At 35.9% G+C, this 23,206-nt stretch overlaps 1 protein-coding gene across 6 annotated transcripts in view; it reads left to right on the top strand.

Annotated features, from left to right (window-relative positions):
- Positions 1-23,206, top strand: part of SerRS (Seryl-tRNA synthetase) — a 173,688-nt gene that overhangs the window by 74,760 nt on the left and 75,722 nt on the right. For 3 of the 6 annotated variants that reach the window (XM_069838017.1, XM_069838016.1, XM_069838018.1), the window contains exon 3: positions 10,516-10,791. The exons of the other annotated variants lie outside the window; for them this stretch is intronic. In XM_069838017.1, coding sequence (XP_069694118.1) covers positions 10,516-10,791 — 276 coding nt within the window. The remainder of the gene's footprint in view (positions 1-10,515; positions 10,792-23,206) is intronic. 6 annotated transcript variants of the gene reach the window in all.

The following is a 23,206-nucleotide window of genomic DNA, read 5'->3' as shown; positions in this document are numbered from 1 at the left end:
TTGGTTAATTCTTTTCTGAACCTTTTCTCGTTGTTCTTCAAATCTTTAAGATAATTAGGCAGTGCATTGAAGACTGTTATACATGAATAGCGAACTCCTTTTTTAAAACAGCTTAGACTAACAGAGGGTAGACGAAGATCTGATTTATGTCTTGTATTAAAATGATGAATGTCTTGATTAGTACTGAATTTATCTTGGTTCTTAATATACAGCATCATTAAGGAAAGAATGTATTCACAAGGTAAAGTCAAGATTTCTAAGTTTCGGAAAATATTTTTACATGAGGTCCTTTTATGCACACCGGCCATTATTCTTATAGCTTTCTTTTGTAAAACAAAAACGTGTTTAGCTTCAGACGAGTTACCCCAGAATATTAATCCATATTTCATTACAGAGTGAAAATATGCAAAGTATGACATTTTAAGTAAGTTTATATCACCAATAGTAGATAAGGATCTTAATGCATAACAGGCAGAGCTCAATTTACGAGTAATACATTCTATATGCGTTTTCCAGTTCAAGTGATTATCCAATTCTAAACCAAGAAACTTTGTGCTTATAGATTCTTTGAGATGAGTTCCATTTAATCGAATACTGTAGGAAACCTGAGCACTATTGTGTGTACTAAATTTGACTGCACTGGTTTTATCAACATTAAGTGCTAGTTTATTTGCATGGAACCATTCATTCATTAGATTCAGCACTGTATTAGAAGTGTTTATAAAATGATCGTATTGTTTGCTTGAAATAATTACACTTGTATCATCTGCAAATAAAATTACATGGGATGAATTGTTTATGGTCAAGGCTAAATCATTAATATAAACTAGAAACAACACTGGACCTAAAATTGACCCCTGCGGAACACCATGTTTAATATTTCTAAATTCTGAATAAGTAACTTTATGACTATTTGGTACATTTATTTCTACTTTTTGTTTTCTATTTGATAAGTACGATGTAAACCAACCCAACATCTCATCTTTAATACCATAAAACTTCAATTTTTTTACTAATATACTATGGTCTACACAATCAAATGCTTTAGCCAAGTCACAAAAAAATCCCACCTACATGTAGTTTCGAATTTAATGAATTTAGTATTTCATCCACCAAGCTAAAAGCAGCATTCTCTGTCGATTTTTGTTTTCTAAATCCAAACTGTTCTAAAACTAATATATTGTTGGACTCCAGGTAATGATATAATCTATTATACATAACTTTCTCAAACACTTTTGAAAATGTTGTTAATAATGATATGGGTCTGTAATTAGCAATAGTACATTTATCTCCCTTTTTGTATATTGGTTTTACTATTGAATATTTGAGTCTTTCTGGAAAAATACCACATTGCATTGACAAATTGCATAGATAGCTTAATGGAGGGGATAATATTTCAGAACAAGCTTTCAGAACTTTACTTGGAATTTCATCATATCCAGAAGAATATTTTGTTTTTAGTTGTTTTATCACATGCATGATTTCTGCTGCGGTAGTGGGAATAAATTTGAGACCTAAAAACTCAGTGTTAAATGCATCAGTTAGGTAACCAAGTGCAGCATCTTCTGCACAATCTTGAATGTTTAAGTTCTGAATAATATTTATATAGAAGTCGTTAAAATGATTTGCAATTGATTTTGGGTTATCTATTTTACTATCATTGATTTTAATGCAAGTAATATTTTCACTCTTTGAATATCGATTAGTTTCATTTTTAATAATATCCCAAATAGTTTTAATCTTATTATCTGAATTTTGTATTTTTTCATTCAGATACATTTTCTTTGCATCTTTTATAACTTTTGTCAAAGTTTTACAGTAATTCTTGTAGTAATTAAGAACATGAGGATCATCACTATTCCTACTCATTAAATATAGATTCCTTTTTCTAGCACATGATATTTTAATTCCCTGAGTTATCCACATGTTTTTACTGTTACATTTTTTCACCACCTTGACTGGAAAACATTCATTGAAATAATTCGTAAATGTAGTGAAAAATGCATTAAATTTAGTATTAATATCAATGGTATCGGTACTATATACATTTTCCCAAGATTCATTTTGTAGACATGTATTTAAATGATGAAGAGATTCAGCATTTATAATCCTTTTTTTTTTATTTTTAGATTAACACTTTGGAATTTTTCACTCATATTGAAAACACTTAGAATTTGTGCATCGTGATCAGACAGGCCATTGACTAATGGTACTGTTGAATAGGAATTCAATCTACTTTTATCTATAAATATATTATCAATGGCAGTACTACTTCCAGCTTGTGTTCTGGTTGGAAAACTTATTGTGTGACTAAGATTATAAGTTTCAAGAAGTGAGTTTAATTTTCTTTTACGTGAGCTTTCTGATAGATAATCTATGTTTATGTCACCACAGATTACAAATTCGGTATGTGGTTTATAAAGTCTTTTCAATAATGAATCTAAGTTAGTTGTAAATATCTTATAATCTCCCATTGGCGCCCTATAAACACATAAGATAATTAAATTTGATATCTCATAACCAATTTGTATTCCACAGATTTCAATATCTTGTTCAAGGCAAAAATCAGATATATCAATTTTACTAAATAATAGATCCTCTCTGATAAAAATACAGGCACCCCCTTTTTGGAAGACATCTCTACAGAAATGAGACCTAATACATATCCATGTAAAGACAGTTGTAGTATTTCCTGTTGCTTCATATGATGTTCAGTTATACATAATATCTGAGGTTTATGCTTTTGAGTTGCTCATCAGTTTTTTGTTTTAATCCCCTAATATTTTGATGAAAAATAGTGAAGTTACTGTGTTCATTACTAGAAACATCAGAGCATTTACAATTTAGTTGAACTTGTTTCAAACACCTTACTGGTGGGAGGTTTAACCTAAAAAAGGAGAAGCCCTAGCATTAACTAACACAGGAATATTACAACTCTGCTTTTTAACATGGCTGCCTCTGATGCTATTAGCAATAAGAACCGAAAGGTGCTCCTTGCCTCTACCATTCAGATGCAGGCCATGTGACGTATATTCATACCTTCTTATAGGGCTTACATCTATCAAACCAATGTGTGATGCCCCAGGTCTCATCAGAGCCCGCTCAAGCCGCACATTCACACTCCGCACCCTCCTATGAAGATACGGCTTGTCGTACCTGCTGAAAAGACTGAGAAATCCCACATTGGTATGGCTGCTCATCTCAATTATGTTGTTGACATCTTTCTCAATAGAATAGTTACGATCGTTATCAATACTATTACCTGGCCCACCCACTATAACTACATGATCCCTCTTAGAAAAATCTGAACTCAATTTCATCATATCCTCAACAACATTGAGAGGAGCATTAGGCTTACATACACTAGATACTTCAAACTCATCGCCCAGTTTCGACTTCAAAAATGAGGAAATACCTCTTGCATGGCTGCTTCCTAAAATCAATACTTTACTCCTACAATCATTAACCTTATCTGTTTTCTGACTTACCTTTACTAGTGTCGATACTGGGTCTGAGTTCTCCTGATCAACATTCATTGCTTGAAGAGCACTGAATTTGTTGGTCAGTTTGATTGATGCAGCATCATCCGCAGAGAAACGTCTACTCCTAGATTTGGAATTCTTCGGTTTCATCCAAGTGTGAGATCTCCCTTTATTCGAAACACTAATGCTATCCTTCAAAGCTCTCAATTTATTAATTTCACACTTTGCCTCATCTAATTCCAATTCCAGGGCTCTGATTCTCTCCAGTTGATCGCGCATCTTTCTATCATATATACAATCACTACATTCCCAACTACCTTTGTCAACAAAATTATCAGGATCTATATCTATACATTTCCAATGAAAACAGAAATTACAATTATTACATACCAATCCTTTCACTACAATCCTTCTACAACTACGACAGTTTCCAGACAGAGCAGCCATAGCACACATTATGTATGTACTGTATCTTATTTACAAATTCAATTTCACTCACTTTTCAATTTAATGTACTTACGTATATTAGTTTTAGGTTATTTCTACCCTTTAGTATCACCACACTATAATATTTCAATAGGCCAACACTACACTTTATCACTTCACTATACCACACTTTTCGACGTTGAAACTACACGACACATCACTGCACTTATATTTCGGTCTAGATGAAACTTCACTATTTATGTTTTAAATTATTTCTACTTTGAAGTATCACCACACTACAATATTTCTATGGACCAACACTACACTTTATCACTTCACTATACCGGTACAACACTTGTCGACGTTAATCTACACGATATGTCACTTCACTGCACTTATATTTCAGTCTTGATGCAACTTCACTATTTATGTTATTTAACACACGCAATTTCTTAACCAACAATAGTATTTATATTGAAATGTGCTATTAATAATTTAGCCTAGTCCTTGTTAAAATATGTAAACACGTTCTATATTAGGTGTTACAATTAAGCCTACTTATGTATCAATTAAATATTTCAACTTTACAAATAACAAAGAGCCTTAAAATTAGTCAACTTATGGGTTAAGAATTACTCAAGTTAAAAGAAGAAAAGGTCGGGAATAGTGACCAAAGTGTTGATTTGAGGTTAACTGTTTACAATATGGCGATTTATGTTGTGTATGAAATGCGAAGTATATAATTACAAAATTGCATGGAAAATGGATGTTATGAATTTATGATTTATATATCAAATGATTAGTGAGTACAGTAGCGTGCAAATTAATCCGAACACGACATATTTTTTAGAGTTTCTGTCATTGTTGGCCTCACAGCTGCTCATACCGCTTTAATTGGCATCTGTAGTACGTGTAATTCCATTGTTGAAGGTCTGTTGTTATTATTTTTTTTATAATATGTGACATTTTGCCTGTCGTTTTGTACTTATAAGCATTTCAGTTGTGTTGAAGACTTAATACTGCAATCCTGTGTACATTCTGTCGTCTTCACAAATGGATACAACTCCACGAAAAAGGTCTAAAATTATAACATTAGCAGAGCATTCTTCTATGACACAGAGGCAAATTTCTGCAGAATGTCACATCAGTTTGGCTACTGTTAATTCGATCATAAAACGATACAGGGAGACTGGATCCATCACACCACAGAAAAAAGGAAACTGTGGCCGGAAAAGGAAGACTTCACCTGCAGATGATCGTTTAATTGTCAGGAAAAGTAAATTAAATCCTAGACTAATTGCTGTTGACTTAACCCGCGAGTTAATGGCTACCACTGGGGCGAATATTCACGTCACAACAGTGTGGCGTAGGCTTTTGGAAGCTGGATGAAGGGCTCGTAAGCCTATTAAGAAGCAACTGCTAACCCCTGTTATGTGCAAAAAACGCTTAATGTGGGCAAAATTACATCAACAATGGACAGTGAATGACTGGAAGAATGTACTTTTTTCCGATGAGTCTCATTTCGAGGTCCACGGCCACTGTGTTTCTTATGTACGGAAAGGATCCGAAAAAGTAACAGCGGCTCATCTCCAACAAGCACCCAAATACCCCCCTAAAGTAATGTTTTGGGGTTGTTTTACAAGTGAAGGGCCTGGAGCATTAATACCTATCAAGGGAATGATGAATTCTGACAAATATATTCACTTATTGGAAACCAGAATCGTACCCCAGCTGCAAAAATTATTTCCGGATGGCAGAGGTGTGTTCCAACAAGACCTGGCACCATGCCATACGTCCCGAAAAACTACAAAATTCTTCAACAAGAAGAATATTCAGGTACTCCCCTGGCCAGGCAACGCACCTGACATCAACCCCATTGAGAACTTGTGGTCAATTTGCAAAAGAAGAATGCAAAAAATGGATTGTTCTACAAAGGAGAAGATGATTTCTGCCCTCATTGGTGTATGGTTTCGCGATGAAGAAATGAAGAATATTTGTGGGAAATTAGTGGAATCCATGCCAAATCGTCTCAGACCTGTTATTAGGAACAAGGGAGGCCACATAGATTACTGAGGTATGTCTTAGATCCTTTTTTTTTATCCCGTTTGAGTGTTTTTGCATAAGTAATTATGTTGTTCAGATTAATTTGCACACTACTGTATAAGAGGGCTGGGGTTGGCAAAAATAAAAAAAAGCACTTCAGAATTACGCGAGAAATCAGAAATTTAAATTTGTTTCATCTTGCAGTGGTAGGCCAATAGAGTTCATTTTACTCACCCATTCTTTTTCACTGCTACTACCTGCAGAATAGATTCATTGCAACCCGTGCACGCTTTGTAGCACATACAGTCTGTCATGTACTCTGACCTTAACATCCCTGCACTAGAAACTGATTTATGATACTGCAACAGTTTTATAAAGTTTTTATATTACTATTGAAAAGCTGAAACTCTTAACATTAGTTAATAATTGAATAAGGATTCACCTATTGGTGATTTGATAGTTGAACGAGGTAAAATTTATTGTAGGCTTATAGTAAATTACCAATATGCATATCTAAAAAGAAATCCAGAAATAGACTTGTTACTGAACATGATCTAAGTCTTCATTTAACTTCTTTGGTTCCTGACTTGAAAAGCTCTGTGGCATCAAAAGCAACCACATCTTTCTCATTGTATTTCAGATGAAGAGGGAAGTAACTCTCTAATGAAAACTTTTAGTCTTACTTACAAATGGCTTTTAAGGAACCCGAAGATTCACTGCCTCCCTCACATAAGTCTGCCATCGGTCCCTATCCTGTGCAAGATTAATTCACTCTCTATCACCATATTCCACCTATCTCAAATCCACTTTAATATTATTCTCCCATCTACGTCAACCAGAGGTCCCGGGACCGATACCCGGCCCCGGAACAATTTTTCCCTTGAAATTATTCAAATCTGTTTTACAGGAAGCTTCACCTGAAAGACTAGATTTGCATAATATATACGTCACTCTGTACGTTAACAGAAAAACCACAATTCCAAGTAACACAGAGTTTGTGTGCACTCGATGTGGGTCTCTGGCATTTCGTCAGCCCAAGCGAGTTGTGTGGATATAAAGGGAAAAGTTGAGATGGTGTCGGGTGGAGTTACCAGGTAGCTCAGTTGGGAGAGCGCTGGTACATTCAACCAGAGGTCCCAGGATCGATACCCGGCCCCGGAACAATTTTTCCCTTGAAATTATTCAAATCTTCTTTACAGGAAGCTTCACCTGAAAGACTAGATTTGCATAATATATACGTCACTGTGTACGTTAACAGAAAAACCACAATTCCAAGTCACACAGAGTTTGTGTGCACTTGATGTGGATCTCTGGCGTTTCGTCAGCCCACGCAAGTTGTGTGGATATAGAGGGAAAAGTTGAGACGGTGTCGGGTTGAGTTCCCGGGTAGCTCAGTTGGGAGAGCGCTGGTACGTTCAACCAGAGGTCCCGGGATCGATACCCGGCCCCAGAACAGTTTTTCCCTTGAAATTATTGAAACTAAGTTAAGCTCACATGAAATTCTCTCACTACATAAACATTACAGTAATATCAGTGTAGTAATTCTTAGTGTAACTTATGTTTAAACTGAAATGTGTGAAATCAAATAATCTGACTTTAAAGGTAGGAAAATGCGCTATTGTGTTATTAACTGACCTATTTAATTTTGGTTTTAATGTTTTAAATGTTAAATGAATGTATAATTATTTGAATTTAGGCAGTTTCAATATTTTAAGCTTTGTTGCGTCACTTTGGAGGGGAATCCTAAGGTCGGGCTATTTACCATAACTGCAACAACATTAATTTAATTTAAAATTGTTCAATATTATTTATATTAATAAGGGGTTCGCTCAATTCAGAGCTTTGTGAAAGGACTTCGCGAGTCAAAGTTTGGTAACCACTGGGATAAGGGGTAGATGAATATAAAAGCTTAAGATGAATAGTGTATAAATCGCAACCTCTGGAGGAAGAAGAGTGTTTCTTTTGCCTGAGGAATTCTGTTAAAAATACAAGAATATTCCTGTGAAATGGCAATTTTTATGAAATGAAAAAGCATTATAATTATGACGTTAATTTCGAGATAAAAGCAGTAATATCGTCCTACCACAAAGCTGTAGTAATATCAAGCTTATTGATATATTCTGCACTTTTCATAGCATATAGCAAATGAATTAGCTCTGCCCTTGTCACTTGTCATAGTTTTTCACAAACATAAATAAATACCTATTATTGGAGAAAAATTCGTTCCGGCACTGGGAATTGAACCCAGGACATCTCAGCTATGCGCGCGCTTTCCATCTGAGCTATGCCGAGACCCGATTCACGGTGCCGGCTGAATAGCTGAGAGGTTCTAGGTTCGATTCCCGGTGCTGGAACGAATTTTTCTCAAATAATAGGTATCTACATGTCGATTACTTACAGAAAGTAGTCTTGATTATTCAATGAGGTTGGAGAGGCCTCATATGTGAATATATATAAAACAAATAAAACTTTTCTTAACTCTAAAAACGCACAACATCCTTAAAAACAAATCTAATTCTGAATTACTCTGTTGCTCGAACATAAGTGCCAAACATTCCATGTGTTTCACATACACCTCAATAATATCCTAAAAACAACGAATAATAGTATTTCATAGGCTTACAAACAAAACTGGTGCTAGCAACCTAGCTATGGCAGGACAAGAGACTAGTGTACGTAACAGTTATAAAATATTATATATTTTTATGGGCATGCCTATGGGAGAGAGAGCTGGAATAAATTGTCCTCTTATTTTCTATATGTGTGCAAAAAAAATGCAATAGAACCTCATTAGTCCGAACTAAGTGGGACCAGGGGGTGTTTGAATTATCGAAATTTCTGATTAAGTAGGGAACAGGAATGCAAACAGGGAAACCATGCCTTGTCCCCTCCCTACTTTGTCAAGACTACCTACTCTTTGTCAGAAGAAGCTGACCGATTATCATAATAGAATAGAAAACAAGGACTAATTCATTTATTAGTGATAAAGTATGTTGTACTGTACATTGTATATTTTGAATTTTTAACAAGGACAACTTTTCACCACACCCCTTTCACATTTTAATGGAATATAGCTCATTTCGAAGTTCATGAAAACGAGAATAAGAAACAACCTTGAAAATATGCCGAAGTTGCTTCCAAAGGGTGTAAATCTTAGTTAAAAGTCACTATATGCCAATAGACATACTGTAATACTTTATCATTATAGCATTGTTTGCATAGCTCATCTGGTTAGTGAATGTGCGTTTAGAGTAGAAATTCTAGGTTCGATTCCCTTTCCTTCTTAATTTTTGTTCTTTCAAAAACAAAAATGTGTAGAGGAGAGGACTTCTGAATACCGATAGAAATATAAAGATCCCTCCTCAGTTGGTTCTAACTGAATGAGGAAGAAGATTCTTGCTGTGCATCTACTTGATCTTTCAGTTTGTTTGTTACATATGGTGCATTAGATGTTGAATTGGAGACAACTTTGGTTGCTAGATGAATCCGTTAAATACAGCTCGTGACTTTTCAAACTAGTGCATGGTCATTTCGGAAATTTTGAAGTGTTCGAATTCCCCAAGACACAACACTTTTGCCGAGTACTTGTATAAGGACTTATTACACTTAACAATTAATAGTACAAATGTTTCAAGTATGACACTCTGTCATTTATCTGTTGTAGCATAAGCGTAAATATGTGTTTTTTTTTTAATCATTTCTTCAGTAATGAGATCTTTCACTGTTATTCATTGCAGAATTAAGTTGTTTCGTTTGCAAGAAAATGAGTAAAAAATACTTTTATTCTATTGATTTAGAGTAATAACACCGATTTTTTGTCATTAGAATCCAGATCATGAAAGAACAATAAAAAACTAATAAAAATGATTACACAAGAAAACAAAACATTATAAGAAAAAAAAAAATGACAAGATGTATATTCGATTTGAACACGGTCCCCTACTTAACAACTAAACACGCTATCCGTTGAGCTAACTCAGTGTCTTTCCAAAGGCATTCCATGTTCATTCATGTTTACATAAAACTTTTCATGATTCTTGTAACGTTATTTAAGCCTTTTCACTCACAACTTCGACATGTTTTGATTTCATATTCTGATTCAGATCTCCCAGAGCAATAAAATAAGCTATCATTTGTTAAAATCTTAAGGGAGAGCAATGAAAAGTTTCCCTTGTAAGTACTGTAGCATTAAATTGAGTTTCAGATCACATAGCCCTTCCCCCCCCCCCTTCCTCTCTCTCTCTCCCTCTCTCTCTCTCTCTCTCTCTCTCATGTTCTAATTATCCAGAATTTTGGATTAGTGAGGTTCTACTGTACTTCAAAATAAATCTGTGACATCAGTGTGACTATTTCAGTGGTTTGTAATGGGAGAGTACATAAATGTTTTCAGAATTTGAAGAATATTATATCCACATGCCACTTTGTATTTATTGCATAATTCTTCATTTTCATAGAAAACTTAGGTTAACTTCATATTATTTGTTTTGTTTCTTGATTGTTGCCAATAAAATTTGTTTAATTTCATACATATGCAGCTTATTAATCCTACCTGCATTTTTTGCAGGCATTGGGCAGGAAGAAACCTGGTTTATCTAGCAATACAGGCAGTCATATAATTTCGTCTTTTCGCTTCGGTAATGCCACTAATATTGACATGACTTACTTGAATAACTTTCTGAGTGATAAGAGTTATGTTATGGGATATATTCCAAGTCAAGCTGATATGATTCTATTTGAAGCAATAAAAGACCCACCTTTGCTTTCTCACCCTCACGCCCTGAGGTGGTACAATCACATTGAGAGTTACGGTGATGGGAGGAAACACTTCCCAGTTTCTAAGGTGAGGTGATTTTGTTTGTGTCTGTGAACTGGAAACAAGATGTCTATTCTAATCTCTACATTTTAACTTTCTTAAATGTGATTCTTAGTATATGTGAGTATGTGTACTATGAAGGTTGAGATAAATATTCACCAGGGAACAATATATAGAGCTCAGGAAAATTTCCAATTAGCTATCCTTCTGTTTGGACTGAACATTTTAATATATGCTTTGCTGTAGGTGTCTTTGCGAAAATTATAACTTGTACAAAAGGACATAAATACGTTTGAAGAAGAAAGCACTAGTCTTGCATGCTAGAAATTGTAGTTAATATTTTGTCATAATATACAATGACCTGCAAAAATGTGAATAACTTACCATTAACTAAAATTATTACATCATGAGTTCATGACTAAACTCAACTTCAATACAGCCTTTAATGTATGAGGGGCAGTCAAATGAAAGTGGATTAGATGCCAAAAAGTATAATAGAATATTTATTGCTTAAAAAGTAATCTCCAAAACTATTTATACATTTATCCCACTGCGAGACAAGACGATGAATCCCATTCTTGAAAAAGCTTGTTGGCTGTCTACTGAACCAGTTCTTTACCCAGTCATACACGTCTTCGTCCGATGCAAAACAAAGTCCGTGAATGTCTTTCTTCAACTCTCCAAAAATGTGAAAATCCCATGGGGAGAGATCTAGGCTGTAGGGGGAATGTTGAAGCGTTTCTCAACCAAATCTCTGAATCGTATTCCTCAGAGAGTTGGCAGTATGTGGGTGGGTATTATCATGAAGAAGGATAACACGGTTCAATAGCATTCCAGGGCATTTTGACTTAATGGCACATCTCAGTTTCTGTAAAGTTTCTTCATATTGCTGTGCATTGATTGTGGTCCCATGCTCGAGAAATTCAACAAGCAGAGGACCCCTAGAATCGAAGAAGAATGTCATCATGATTTTACCGTAACTTGTGCGCATTGCTTTGGACTTTTATGGTGGGGAGAATCTACGTGTTTCCATTTTTGGCTCTGCTGTTTGCTCTCCGGTTCAAAATGGTGGCACAACCATTCGTCCCCAGTGAAAATACAGGACAGAAATGCATACGCTTCCTCATGATATGTTGCAAATGACCCAGTGAAGCAGCCATTCTGTTTGTTTTTTGTTCCTCCATCAACTGATGTGGAACCCATTGTGCGCAGATTTTTCGGTAATGTAGGTGCTTCGTTGCAATGACGTGTATGAATCCGTGACTTATTCCCACCAAACGACGAATTTCTTCAACAGTGAATTGTCGATTTCCCCATATAAGACCATGTACCTCAGCAATAACATCAGGAGTGATGGCACGATGAGCCTGTCCTGAGTGAGTATCGTCTTGCAGCATTGACACGCATCCCTCTCGGAATCTCTTGTGCCATTCCAGTACACGCGAACATAACATGCTGTGTTTGCCTTAAACAGCAGACATGCGACGATGGAGTTCTCGTCCTCCTAGTCCTTCAGCTGTCAAAAATTACACTACACCTTGTTGTTCTTTACCTGTCTCCATTAGTGATGTTGGACAAACACATGTATCTCTAACCTCACTTCCAGCACAATAAACGAATGACTAGTGTGTAATCACAGGTTGTAACTGTGCTTTCGCGAGTCGCCATCAGATAGCCATCAGATATCAGTTCAGCAATCAAATTCCAGTGGTACCAACTTGCCCACTGTGAGATAATCACATGGTGACCCATTTTAATTTTACTGCCCCTCATATTTGGGGGTGTTACGAAGTGATCATGTAGTTACGAACACTTACAAACCTTATTAGCATAAAAGAAGGACCATTAACCACTGTCACTTGTATGATTTGTCTTGTCATCAGTACTTCCAGCTTGATTTATCTCTTTATGTCCAATCCCACGTAAAACATTTTAACCCACAATTACTCATGCTTTGTTGTGTAACGCGATCACTTGCATTGTTAGGTAGTTCCTAACATCTAATAATTTTTTATAAATCATGAAATTTATAATGTATTATTTTTATACATCTTGATTACACAACTTTTAACACTATGTCACTTTGGAAAACGTATTATTTTTTTATTGTTTTATTTGTGTGATATTATTAAAATTCTTTATTTTATTGAATGTACAAGTATACAAGTATTATAACTCTGCACCCAAAATTGTTATTTATAAAACATAATTGGCATTTAATAAACAAAACATAGGCTTAATATAACTAGTGCCAGTATAAATGGTATTTAGTCTTGGCCTTCCATCTCCAACATTCTCATTAGACGTTTCAGTATCACTTTCATCTGACTGTCCTGAAGCCGTATTGTGTTCACTATATTCAGTATCTCCATCTGAGTCAGAAACTGGAGTTGGTATAGAGTGTTGATCATTGTCCAATTCCTCTTCTAACCAGCTAATGATTTTCGTTTGACTCATGATGTCCAGAATAACAGTGAGACTGAATTAAATTAAACATAACGTTAAATTCACACTCGTCTTGTCTTGTAATATCACACACGTGATCACTCGTGCTGTGAGACAGGAACTAACACGCCGCATCACTCATTGCTTCCCACACTTTTTCCTCCCATCCCAAACATTGCATCTACTCGACAAACACACCACAGCATGGCCAAATAATCTAACTAGGTATTTTTAAAAGCAAAACAATTCAAAATTAAAAGCAAAGAAATTATAGCAAAAGTATAAAAATGTTAGATTGAACCTCATAGCGTGAGTGATTGTAAGTTTTATGACTGGATAATCATGTGGAATGTCAGTAATGTGGTTGTTTAGGGGGTTTGTAAGCAATTTTACACAATATTATTCAGTTTGTAAGCTCATTTTTCAAGTTAAAGATGCCTTTGAATCATGAAGATATTGCAAGAGCCAGTGCAGTGGTGGAGGATGAGTGGAGCATCTGTTACGTGGCTAATGATATCGGAGCTTCATTTGGAAGTGTCCAACATGCAACACAGTGCTATACCCTCCAAGTCCTTACTTGACCACCATACAACAGCAGTTGAGGCCAGGAGTTGTCTTGAAAATGTGAGGAATGTAAATGTTAGTGAAAGGATAGTCAGTCTAAGGTTAGAGGAAGCCAATCTGTTTTCAAGAAGACTAGCATAAGAGCCACACCATAGAGTAATGCGACTCCAATTTGTCAGACATCATCAACCCTGCACTACAGAACAGTGGGATCCTGTTCTCTTTACAGATGAGAGCCATTTTTGCCTCAAGAGTGGCCGAGAAAGGTTTGGAGGAGGCCTGGAGAGAGATATCCACCCAGTACTTTCTCCTCCAAGCCACTTTTTGTGGGAGACTGGGTTACGTTGTGAGTAGGCATAATTAGTTTTCAGGCTCGCACTGAGCTTGTCATTATTCTCATAGTCATTGGTAGAGAGTCTGGAGATCCTGTGCCATTTCCATCAATAATTGGAGAAAACTTCATGCTCATACATGCTGCACACTGTATGATTGCTAGTCAGGATACAAACACTGAAATGGCCGGCTCACAGCCCTGACTTAAATTTCTGAAACATATGTGGGATATTTTAGCACATAATGTTCAGCGTTATAGTCCCGACACTCCTGAAGAATGCTCTATGTGAAGAATGGGAAATCATTCCCCAAGAGTCGATTTGGGATGTAATGTGCAGTATGCTCCAAAGCATTCAATATCTGTCATTGAAGCTGAAAGTACTCGATGTGAGTGTGTGTATGAAGGTGGTGTGCTAGTTTTTGATAAACAGAATTGCCTTACCCCTTCTCCGGGCAACCAGGGTCCGTCGGGCCCTGGCACTACTATTTTTGTGAATAAAATTAAAACTATGATTTCTACCTACTTGAAATTTCATGACTTTGTTAATTTCTGTGTTTTTTATAGTTAGGGAGAAGGAAAATATTGTAGTATTTTGCGCAAATGTTCTAGAACACTTTTACTTCTTTAAAGTGTTGACCGGGCATGCAGGGTCTATTGGACCATAGTATATTTTATTGGTTTTTCTCACTTCATAACGATGTTTTACTCTTTGAAACCATTCAGTGATAATCTGATGGCAATGGAATGTTAGCAAAATTATTTCCGAAGCTAAACAACAATGAAATTTAAAAAAATGGACCAATTATGCATTATAATAAGTTTAAATAAGTCATTGTGAAGTTATGCTAGCCATAATACGGTGTAGTTTATAATAGAAAGAGTGACAATCTCTCACCTTTACTTTATTTTTATATAGGAGTAATTATTATGGAAAAGCCGAAGAAAGTCAAAGAAACAAAGGTACAGTCTTTAGATGTTACAGTATATTTGAATCCATCTTAGTTATGCTGTTATACTGAAGAGTTGTAATTAGGTCAAATATTCTGACAGACTCAGCGTAAGTACTTGTGTGAAGAATCCAGTCAGGATTTGCTTATAGAATCTGACCTAAGAAAAGATGATTCTAGCTACAGTCCAGACGATAACGCCGATAATAGCAAATCTGATCATCAGAGTGAAGCATCAGAAGTTAGTAATCATCATTTAGAGCCACCATATGACCCTGAAACCCCTCATGATGAGGATCTATCTATCAATGAGAAAAGCAGTTATCACCAATGTGATCCACAAGAGGTTAGTGTCGACCGTCTACAACTAGGATATGGGGGGAAGCATTCGTTCAAACTGCTAATTTCTTTGGTAAAGATGGTACCACGTGGAACTCTCAGCCTTTTTCGACAGGCCGAGCTAGGGCTCACAATATTATCAAAGGGTCAATAAATAAAGTCACTCTTTCACCTGGGAAATCTATTGATGCCTTCAATCTTTATACTGATTCAGTTATAAGTGACATAGATAAATGATCAAGAGGCTGAGCGGCTGTATTTAGAAAGAAATGTTGCACACCCATGGAAGTGTTGTAACGACACTGAATTGCGGCCATTTTTCAGTCTACTAGTAACTGCAGGACACCTCAAAGCAAATTGCACTAATTATGACAGTCCCTGGAGCAGCTTGTATGGTGTTCCAGTATTTAGAGCGACAATGGGTCTCAAGAGATTCAAATCTTTGCTAGCGTTTACTTGCTTTGATGACAAAACAACAAGATCCATTTGCCGTGAGAAGGATACGTTTGCCCTGGTTATAGATGTCTGGGATAATGTTAATTCGAATTAAAAAAAAATATTAGGCCTATATTCCTTGTACTGATATAACGGGTGATGGGCAAATTGTTCCATTCTGTGGTACATGTCCTTTCAAGGAATACGTGCCATCAAAACCTGACAAATATGGCATGAAAGTATGGTGGGCTTGTGACTCCAAAACCTTCTATCCTCTAAATGGTCTTCCATACACCGCAAAAGAAAACTGTAAGGGTACACTCTGGAGTAGGTCGAAGGGTTGTAGAAACACTGTCTTATCAAAGAACAAACAGAAATGTAACTTGCGATAACTACTTTACTGACAAAGAACTTGCTGAGAATCTCCTCAGTAATGGCCTCACCTTAGTTGGAACAGTACACAAAAAATATGTATATTCATCTCTCCTGAGTTTCAGCCAAACAAAAGATGGCCAGAGTGTTCATCCATCTTCGGATTTACAAAATATGTAACATTGGTTTCAATGTACCAAAACCAAATTAGGCAGTTGTTGTTCTTTCTGCAATGCATCACACACAAACCATTTCGGAAGAAGAAAAGAAACCACAAAGTATTCTTCACTGTAATAGCACAAAAGGAGATACTGACACACTCGATCATTAGTGAATGCATATGCGTGCAAGAGAAGTACAAATCGCTGGCCATTTGCATTTTTATGAATCTTTTAGATGTATATGGAATTACTGCATTTGTTGTGTGGATGAGTCTTCATCCTTCGTGGAATCTTGGAAAACAGAACAATAGGAGGTTGTTCCTTGTAGCTGTTGCTGAAAGTCTCATCGAACCTCAAATTGAAAGAAGACCTAGAGTAGGATTTCAGAAAAAACTGTAATGACCATTGCTCCTTTCCTGCCAAGAGCTAGTAGGCCTCTCCATCAACTGCGCTCCAACCACAGGAGAGCACTAAAAGGTGTCATATGTACCAGTATGAAAAAAGTCACAAACAAAATCAAAGCTGTGACAATTGTGGCCAGTCTGTGTGTAATGAGAACAGTGAAGTGACACCTGTGTGTAAAAACTGTAAGAATGATGATGAGTGATGACGTGTGAGAGTGATGACGTGTGAGAGTGAGAGTGATGACGTGTGAATATGTGAGAGTGTGAGTGATAACGTGTGAGCACATGAGAGTGACGACGTATGAGAGTGATGACGTGTGAGTGTGTGAGAGTAATGACGTGTGGGAGTGTGTGTGTGTGTGCTAGAAATTAGAAAATCTAAAATTTGTGTAAATCTGTGTGAGATTTACGACGAAAGTAAAAAAAATTGTAGATCATACACTAAACATGTTTCTTTTATCGCATGAAAAACCTACTAAAATTATATCATTTATGTATATTATCATGGATACATTGGTCACTATAATAATATCATTATTAAAGAAGATTAATATTGTGTACAATAAAATGATTTCCTTATGTCAATGTATTAAAATGGCATGTGGGTCCGACGGACCCTCCTTGCCCATCAACATTACAAAAGTAGGTTGCCCAGAGAAGGGTTAAAATGTCTGCAAAAAAAAAAAAAAATAGAAATTAACCAAAATCGCTAAAAATATAAAATCAGTGATACTTCTTTATTAATGTATGCAAATGAATTTAAACACAATTGTTCATTTTTTCTTTAAACAATATTTTGAAAACAAACAAAATCTGTCATTAGAACTTCTTCAGAGAGTAAGAAATTGAGCATTTCCAAACTGTCTCAAAGTGAACCCCCCCTTTTTTTTTTTTTGCTAGCCACTGTTTTTATTGTTTCACATTAAGCATTTAATAGAAACCTCTAATTCGCAATATTAAAAACGAGAGATATAAAGACACTATTTTGCAGTAGTACTTCCACTGCATACTTTTCCTACGTTCAAGTTGGTTCTTTACTGTTTGTTTTATGTGATTTTTTTCCTTCTCTCATAGCAGAAAACACTCTGGCTCTTAGAAAAGTCGACTGGTTAAATGGTGGTCTTCCAAACAAGTCTTCATCACATAGTGTTTGACTGCTCTCTCCTGCCACCACCCATTCAGATCCTCACCACACACTAGGTCTTGACATTTCTGCACCCACTCGTCTGAGTTTTGGCCATGCCACACCCCTAGAATAATGCTATTGTATCTCCCAAAAATTGAATTTTGAGTTACAGGCAGTTTCATAATCTTTATGTAATTCTCTATTAAACAGTAGAACTGTCGTATGTCTTAAGTTCAAGGGCAAGGTCTGCAGGACTCACACTGATACTTGGCAATCCTGATTTTCATATGACTTTGAAATGTTCATCTTGAATTTACTCAAAACTAACTTCTGATAGTTATGACAGTATTATTTTAAGGATACTGATCTGGATACTGTTGCATGACCAAGGTAACGACTTTGTGGTTCTTCTCATAATACATAATGTTCCTCAGTCGATGTGCATCTGTGTGTTTTGGTGCACATCTTTATCATAGTTAACATTTCATCCCTTTTGCCATTGAAGTATAGGCTATGAGGTTTATGGTTTTCACTCACCTCCTTTTTACTACCAAACTACGATTTTTTGCTGCTTAATCTATGAATTTTATTTTTGTCTATCACTTTTTGTTCTTCCTTTGAAATTATCTTCATATCTTCTAAAACAGCTGAGGCAATAACGGCAACCTTTCTCAGTAGAACACCAGTTTTGTCCTTCATTTTTGGGACATTTTGAAGAGGTATGCTAATTTGCGTGGATGATTGTCGTTTTTGTAGTTTTTTAATTGGGTCCCAGATCCAGAGAATATGACTGTTTGAAATCAGAGTCACTAGATTTTTTCTGTGATGAACTGACACTAGAGCTTCCAGTTTCACAAATCGGTTTCATTGCACTAGTAGAAAGTTGTTAAAAAACTTGTGTGAAGTTGCGTTTCTTTCCTGTTCTTTCTTCCCATTTCTGAATTTTCTGGAATGGTATTATGTCTACACCAGCGATAATCATTTGTCTATCTATTCTCTGGTTCATAATAAATTCTCTTTCTTCTTTGGCAATCTTCTTTGATTTTTCACATTGAATGCATTGCAGCATCACGGAACTGACATAGAAACTTGTGAATGATACAGTCATACAATTTCTTCAGGAGAAATGTCTCGACTAGAAATATCTGTTGTGCAATACTATAAAGCATTATACTGATAGCGAACAAACATAACACAAATAATGTTCAGTAACAAGTGTAGTAATGCAACACCAGTCGGGAATTTTAGGCCTATCTTAATGAAACTGAACACCCGCCCATGCCGCTACAGCTAACCGGTGAGTCACGCAGTAGATTGCAGGCAATCTGTTCCCTGACATCCCCTGCCTAGTGCAGTAACTTTTTGCTGCCTCTCTCTGTAGTTCACTTGGCTAGACAAATTTTTAACCTGAAAATTGTAAAGAACATTTCACTAAGGACTTAAGAGAAATACTATCAAATAAGAGTTCTTGAGGCTAAAATAAAAGAATTTGAGTCTCTTGATTAAATAAGTCAACAAGCTCCTGGGAAGATAGATCTTAGGTCTATTAAAAACAATGTTACAGGAAAGAGAGAACTAATGCTAGTCCATCACATGCTAATGCATATTGTTGAGGCCCATGCTGAACTCAAAGAAAAGTATCCTGATAAAAAGGTCTTAAAATCCAAATTTTTCTTCTTCAGGTCAGAGTATGCTCTTATAGTTACAAAGATTCCTCATAATATTTGCATATGCAAGCAGCATTTAAATTTTTCCTTTTTGGTCTATACACTATATGCAAACTTCGAAAATTTTCCAGTAAATCACAAAAAAGATTTGAATGTTGTGTGCTATGATGAAATAAATGAAGAGTGCGTGTTTAATCAGTGTGATAATCTTCTTATATAAAAGTCAATGTGACTGTATGTATGTATGTATGTATGTATGTATGTATGTATGTATGTATGTATGTATGTATGTATGTATGTATGTATGTATGTATGTATGTATGTATGTATGTATTTTTTAAAAATTTAATACACATAATCGGCATGCTCCGTTACTTGTTGGTAACACTACATGCCTCTATAAACATTTACATTGATTCTTACTAGTTAATTGCAATTATTATTCATTGCATATAAATGGCTTTCACTTTACCTATCAAGTTGTTCTTTTGTTGCTTTATATCTTAACCTAGTCTGTCTCTTAACTTTGTAATTATTCATAATTTCGTTATTAAATAACATGTCTCTTAACAGATCACTTACATAGCCTCTTTTAAGTTTGTAATCCATTCTATTACTATCTCCCTACCATTATTACCACAGTCATTATTAAATACTTAGCCTAGCCTAGTGTGTCCTTTCATTATCTATAAATGAGTCAGTTTCTCAAAGTATATTGAATTTACAAATTTTTATGAAACAGTTTCTATAAGTTCTTTATTAACCTATTTTTCGACACTGGGCAGTTTTCCCTTTTTAGAACCACTATTCACTAGTTTCTCTCTTCCACTCGATATCACTAGGCATTTGTAGAGGATGTGATCCACTGTCTGGTTCCCTCTGTTGCAGGGGTACATTGGAGAATTTACTATCTTGAAGCTGTGGAGATATTATGATCTTGTTTTGCTGTGTCCTGTAACTATTGCAGTGAAGTTTGATGTGGGCCTGATGTTTGTTTTTAACCTGTCATTGATGATTGGGAAGAACTGCTTGGTTTCTACTCCTTTTGTTGTCTGGTTCCATTGCAGTTGCCACATTTCTGTACTCTGTACTTTTATGTGGTGTAATATTTCCTGTCTCGGTATCTTCATGTGTAATGTATGTATGTATGTATGTATGTATGTATGTATGTGTGTATGTGTGTGTGTGTGTGTAATGTATGCATGTATGTAATGTATGTACAGTAGCGTGCAAATTAATCCGAACATGACATATTTTTACATTTTCTGTCATTGTTGGCCTCACAGCTGCTCATACCGCTTTAATTGACATCTGTAGTAAATGTAATTCCATTGTTGAAGGTCTGTCATTATTTTTTTTTATAATATGTGACATTTTGCCTGTCGTTTTGTACTTATAAGCATTTCAGTTGTGTTGAAGACTTAATACTGCAATCCTGTGTACATTCTGTCGTCTTCACAAATGGATACAACTCCACGAAAACGGTCTAAAATTATAACATTAGCAGAGCATTCTTCTATGACACAGAGGCAAATTTCTGCAGAATGTCACATCAGTTTGGCTACTGTTAATTCGATCATAAAACGATACAGGGAGACTGGATCCATCACACCCCAGAAAAAAGGAAACTGTGGCCGGAAAAGGAAGACTTCACCTGCAGATGATCGTTTAATTGTCAGGAAAAGTAAATTAAATCCTAGACTAACTGCTGTCGACTTAACCTGCGAGTTAATGGCTACCACTGGGGCGAATATTCACGTCACAACAGTGTGGCGTAGGCTTTTGGAAGCCGGACGAAGGGCTCATAAGCCTATTAAGAAGCAACTGCTAACCCCTGTTATGTGCAAAAAAACGCTTAATGTGGGCAAAATTACATCAACACTGGACAGTGAATGACTGGAAGAATGTACTTTTTTCCGATGAGTCTCATTTCGAGGTCCACGGCCACTGTGTTTCTTATGTACGGAAAGGATCCGAAAAAGTAACAGCAGCTCATCTCCAACAAGCACCCAAATACCCCCCTAAAGTAATGTTTTGGGGTTGTTTTACACATGAAGGGCTTGGAGCATTAATACCTATCAAGGGAATGATGAATTCTGACAAATATATTCACTTATTGGAAACCAGAATCGTACCCCAGCTGCAAAAATCATTTCCGGATGGCAGAGGTGTGTTCCAACAAGACCTGGCACCATGCCATACGTCTCGAAAAACTACAGAATTCTTCAACAAGAAGAATATTCAGGTACTCCCCTGGCCAGGCAACTCACCCGACATCAACCCCATTGAGAACTTGTGGTCAATTTGCAAAAGAAGAATGCAAAAAATGGATTGTTCTACAAAGGAGAAGATGATTTCTGCCCTCATTGGTGTATGGTTTCGTGATGAAGAAATGAATATTTGTGGGAAATTAGTGGAATCCATGCCAAATCATCTCAGAGCTGTTATTAGGAACAAGGGAGGCCACATAGATTACTGAGGTATGTCTTAGATCCTTTTTTTATCCTGTTTGAGTGTTTTTGCATAAGTAATTATGTTGTTTGGATTAATTTGCATGCTACTGTATGTGTGTATGTATCTACATGCTTTGACCAACATTTGCCAAAGTTTGCACATTTAACCTTCATAACCAAGAAAAGAACATAATCTACATTAAAATTGGACAAATGGACGTTAAATTAAAAAAAATATATAGAAAGAAATACGGCATGAATTTTATATACTAGTATTTTATTTATGCTGTCTCAAACAAATTTACCATACAATTATGTGAATGTACATATGTAAGCTCACTGAAAATAACAGTGTATTAATTCTAAAATATACACCTTTCAAAATATTGTTGTTCATGTCCGAATATGTGTTATTGCTAAATTATATCTGTATTAATTATGTCGTGAATATACAGTAGTATGTATTGGGTTATTTTACGATGCTGTATCAACATCTAGGTTATTTAGCGTCTGAATGAAATGAAGGTGATAATGCCGGTGAAATGAGTCCAGGGTCCAGCACCGAAGGTTACCCAGCATTTGCTCGTATTGGGTTGAGGGAAAACCCCGGATCAAACCTCAACCAGGTAACTTGCCCCAACCGGGATTCGAACCCGGGCCACCTGGTTTCACAGCCAGACGCGCTGACCGTTACTCCACAGGTGTGGACAGTAGTATGTATTTTAAGCCTACTGGAAAGAACAATCTGTTAATTTTGAAATAAACTTCTCTCAAAATATTATTCTTCATGTCCAAAAATGATTTATTGCGAGATTATACTATATTCTGTAGATAAAATAAAAATGACATAATTAATATACGAATATTTGTAAGATGTCATTTTTAAGTCATATTTAAGAAACTGGGTATGACACAAGCAGGTGTGAAGTAGACACGGAGTACAAAATTCTCCAATCCTATTATATAATATATTTCTTATTTACATATTGGTTCTTTGATACGACTGATAAAGAGGTAAATTTTAACTCACCATGATACCCCAAGGAGTTCAGAATGGGAACTAGAGAATTCCCTATTTGTTGTCAACTGTCTTTAAACGTCAAGTGAAAGCACACATAGACAGGAAATTACATTAAATTTGTGTCAGCACAGCTTTAGATCAATGTAGAACATTGAATCTATGCTAAACAGATGT

This window comes from Periplaneta americana, chromosome 10, assembly GCF_040183065.1.
Source record: "Periplaneta americana isolate PAMFEO1 chromosome 10, P.americana_PAMFEO1_priV1, whole genome shotgun sequence".
NCBI lineage: Eukaryota > Metazoa > Arthropoda > Insecta > Blattodea > Blattidae > Periplaneta > Periplaneta americana.
The sequence above is the reverse complement of the archived record's forward strand: the minus strand, read 5'-3'. Positions and strand labels throughout refer to the sequence as shown.